General features: G+C 52.7%; 1 protein-coding gene across 1 annotated transcript in view; it reads right to left on the bottom strand.

Annotated features, from left to right (window-relative positions):
* Positions 1-362: 362 nt before the first annotated feature.
* EMH_0084480 (uncharacterized protein) overlaps positions 363-996 on the bottom strand; it is a gene marked incomplete at both ends in the record, with an annotated part of 2,531 nt that continues 1,897 nt past the window's right edge. Inside the window, 1 exon segment of the mRNA XM_013500765.1 lies at positions 363-994. Coding sequence (XP_013356219.1) covers positions 363-994 — 632 coding nt within the window.

Below are 996 nucleotides of genomic sequence, written 5' to 3' on the forward strand. Positions count from 1 at the left end.
TAAATAAAAGAAATAAAATTAAAAAAATAAAAAAATGAGAGACAAACAGAAAAATAACAAAGGCGAGGGGCTGCCTCTATGCTGCTACATCAGTGACGCATGCTGCTGCTGCTGCAGCAGCAGCAGCAGCAGCAACAACAACAACAGCAGCAGCATGAACAGCAGCAGCATGGAAAGCAGCACCAGCAGCAGTAGCAGCAGCAGCAGTAGCAGCACGGACAGCAGCAGTAGCAGCACCAGCAGCAGCATGAACAGCAGCAGCAGCAGTAGCAGCAGCAGCAGTAGCAGTAGCAGTAGCAGCAGCAGCAGCAGCAGCAGCAGCGGTAGCAAAGGAATTATAAATCGTAATAAGTTAAAATAGATTAGAGGTGCAGCAGCCCCTGCTGTTGCAGCCTAGCGAGCAGTTGCTGCTGCAGCCGCTGCAGCAGCAGCAGTTTGCTGCTGCTGTGCTGCTGCTGCTGCATGCACCACTGCTGCTGCTCAGCAGCAGACCGAGAAGAGACCTCAACAATAACGTCATAGTCTCTCTCATCTACATCTAGGGGGGGAACCAGCGGCCTTTCTGCTGCTGCTGCTGCTGCTGCTGCTGCTGCTGCTGCTGGTGTTGCTGCTGCTGCTGCTGGGTCTTGTGCAGCAGCAGCAGCAGCAGCAGCAGCAGCTTTTTGGTACTGCAGCATTGCTTCTTTGATGATATCTTTAATAGCTTCAGCAGCAGCAGCAGCAGCAAACCCTGTTTGTGGTGTATCTACAGGCAGCTGCAGCAGCAGCAGCACGAAAGCAGCAGCAGCATCCTCAATGGTTTGGTTTTTTATATGCAGCCACAGCTGCTGCTGCAGCAGCAGCGGGATGCTGCCGCCCCCAGCGCATCTCACTCTATAGTAAACATCTCTTAGTACGCTTTGCTGCTGCCGTATTGCTGCAGCATAAGCAGCAGCAGGAGCAGCAGAAGAAGACCAATCTGCTGCTGTGTCTGTTGCTGCTCGCTGCATAGCAGCA

Source organism: Eimeria mitis, genomic scaffold, assembly GCF_000499745.2.
Source record: "Eimeria mitis Houghton genomic scaffold, Emh_scaff5819, whole genome shotgun sequence".
Lineage (NCBI taxonomy): Eukaryota > Apicomplexa > Conoidasida > Eucoccidiorida > Eimeriidae > Eimeria > Eimeria mitis.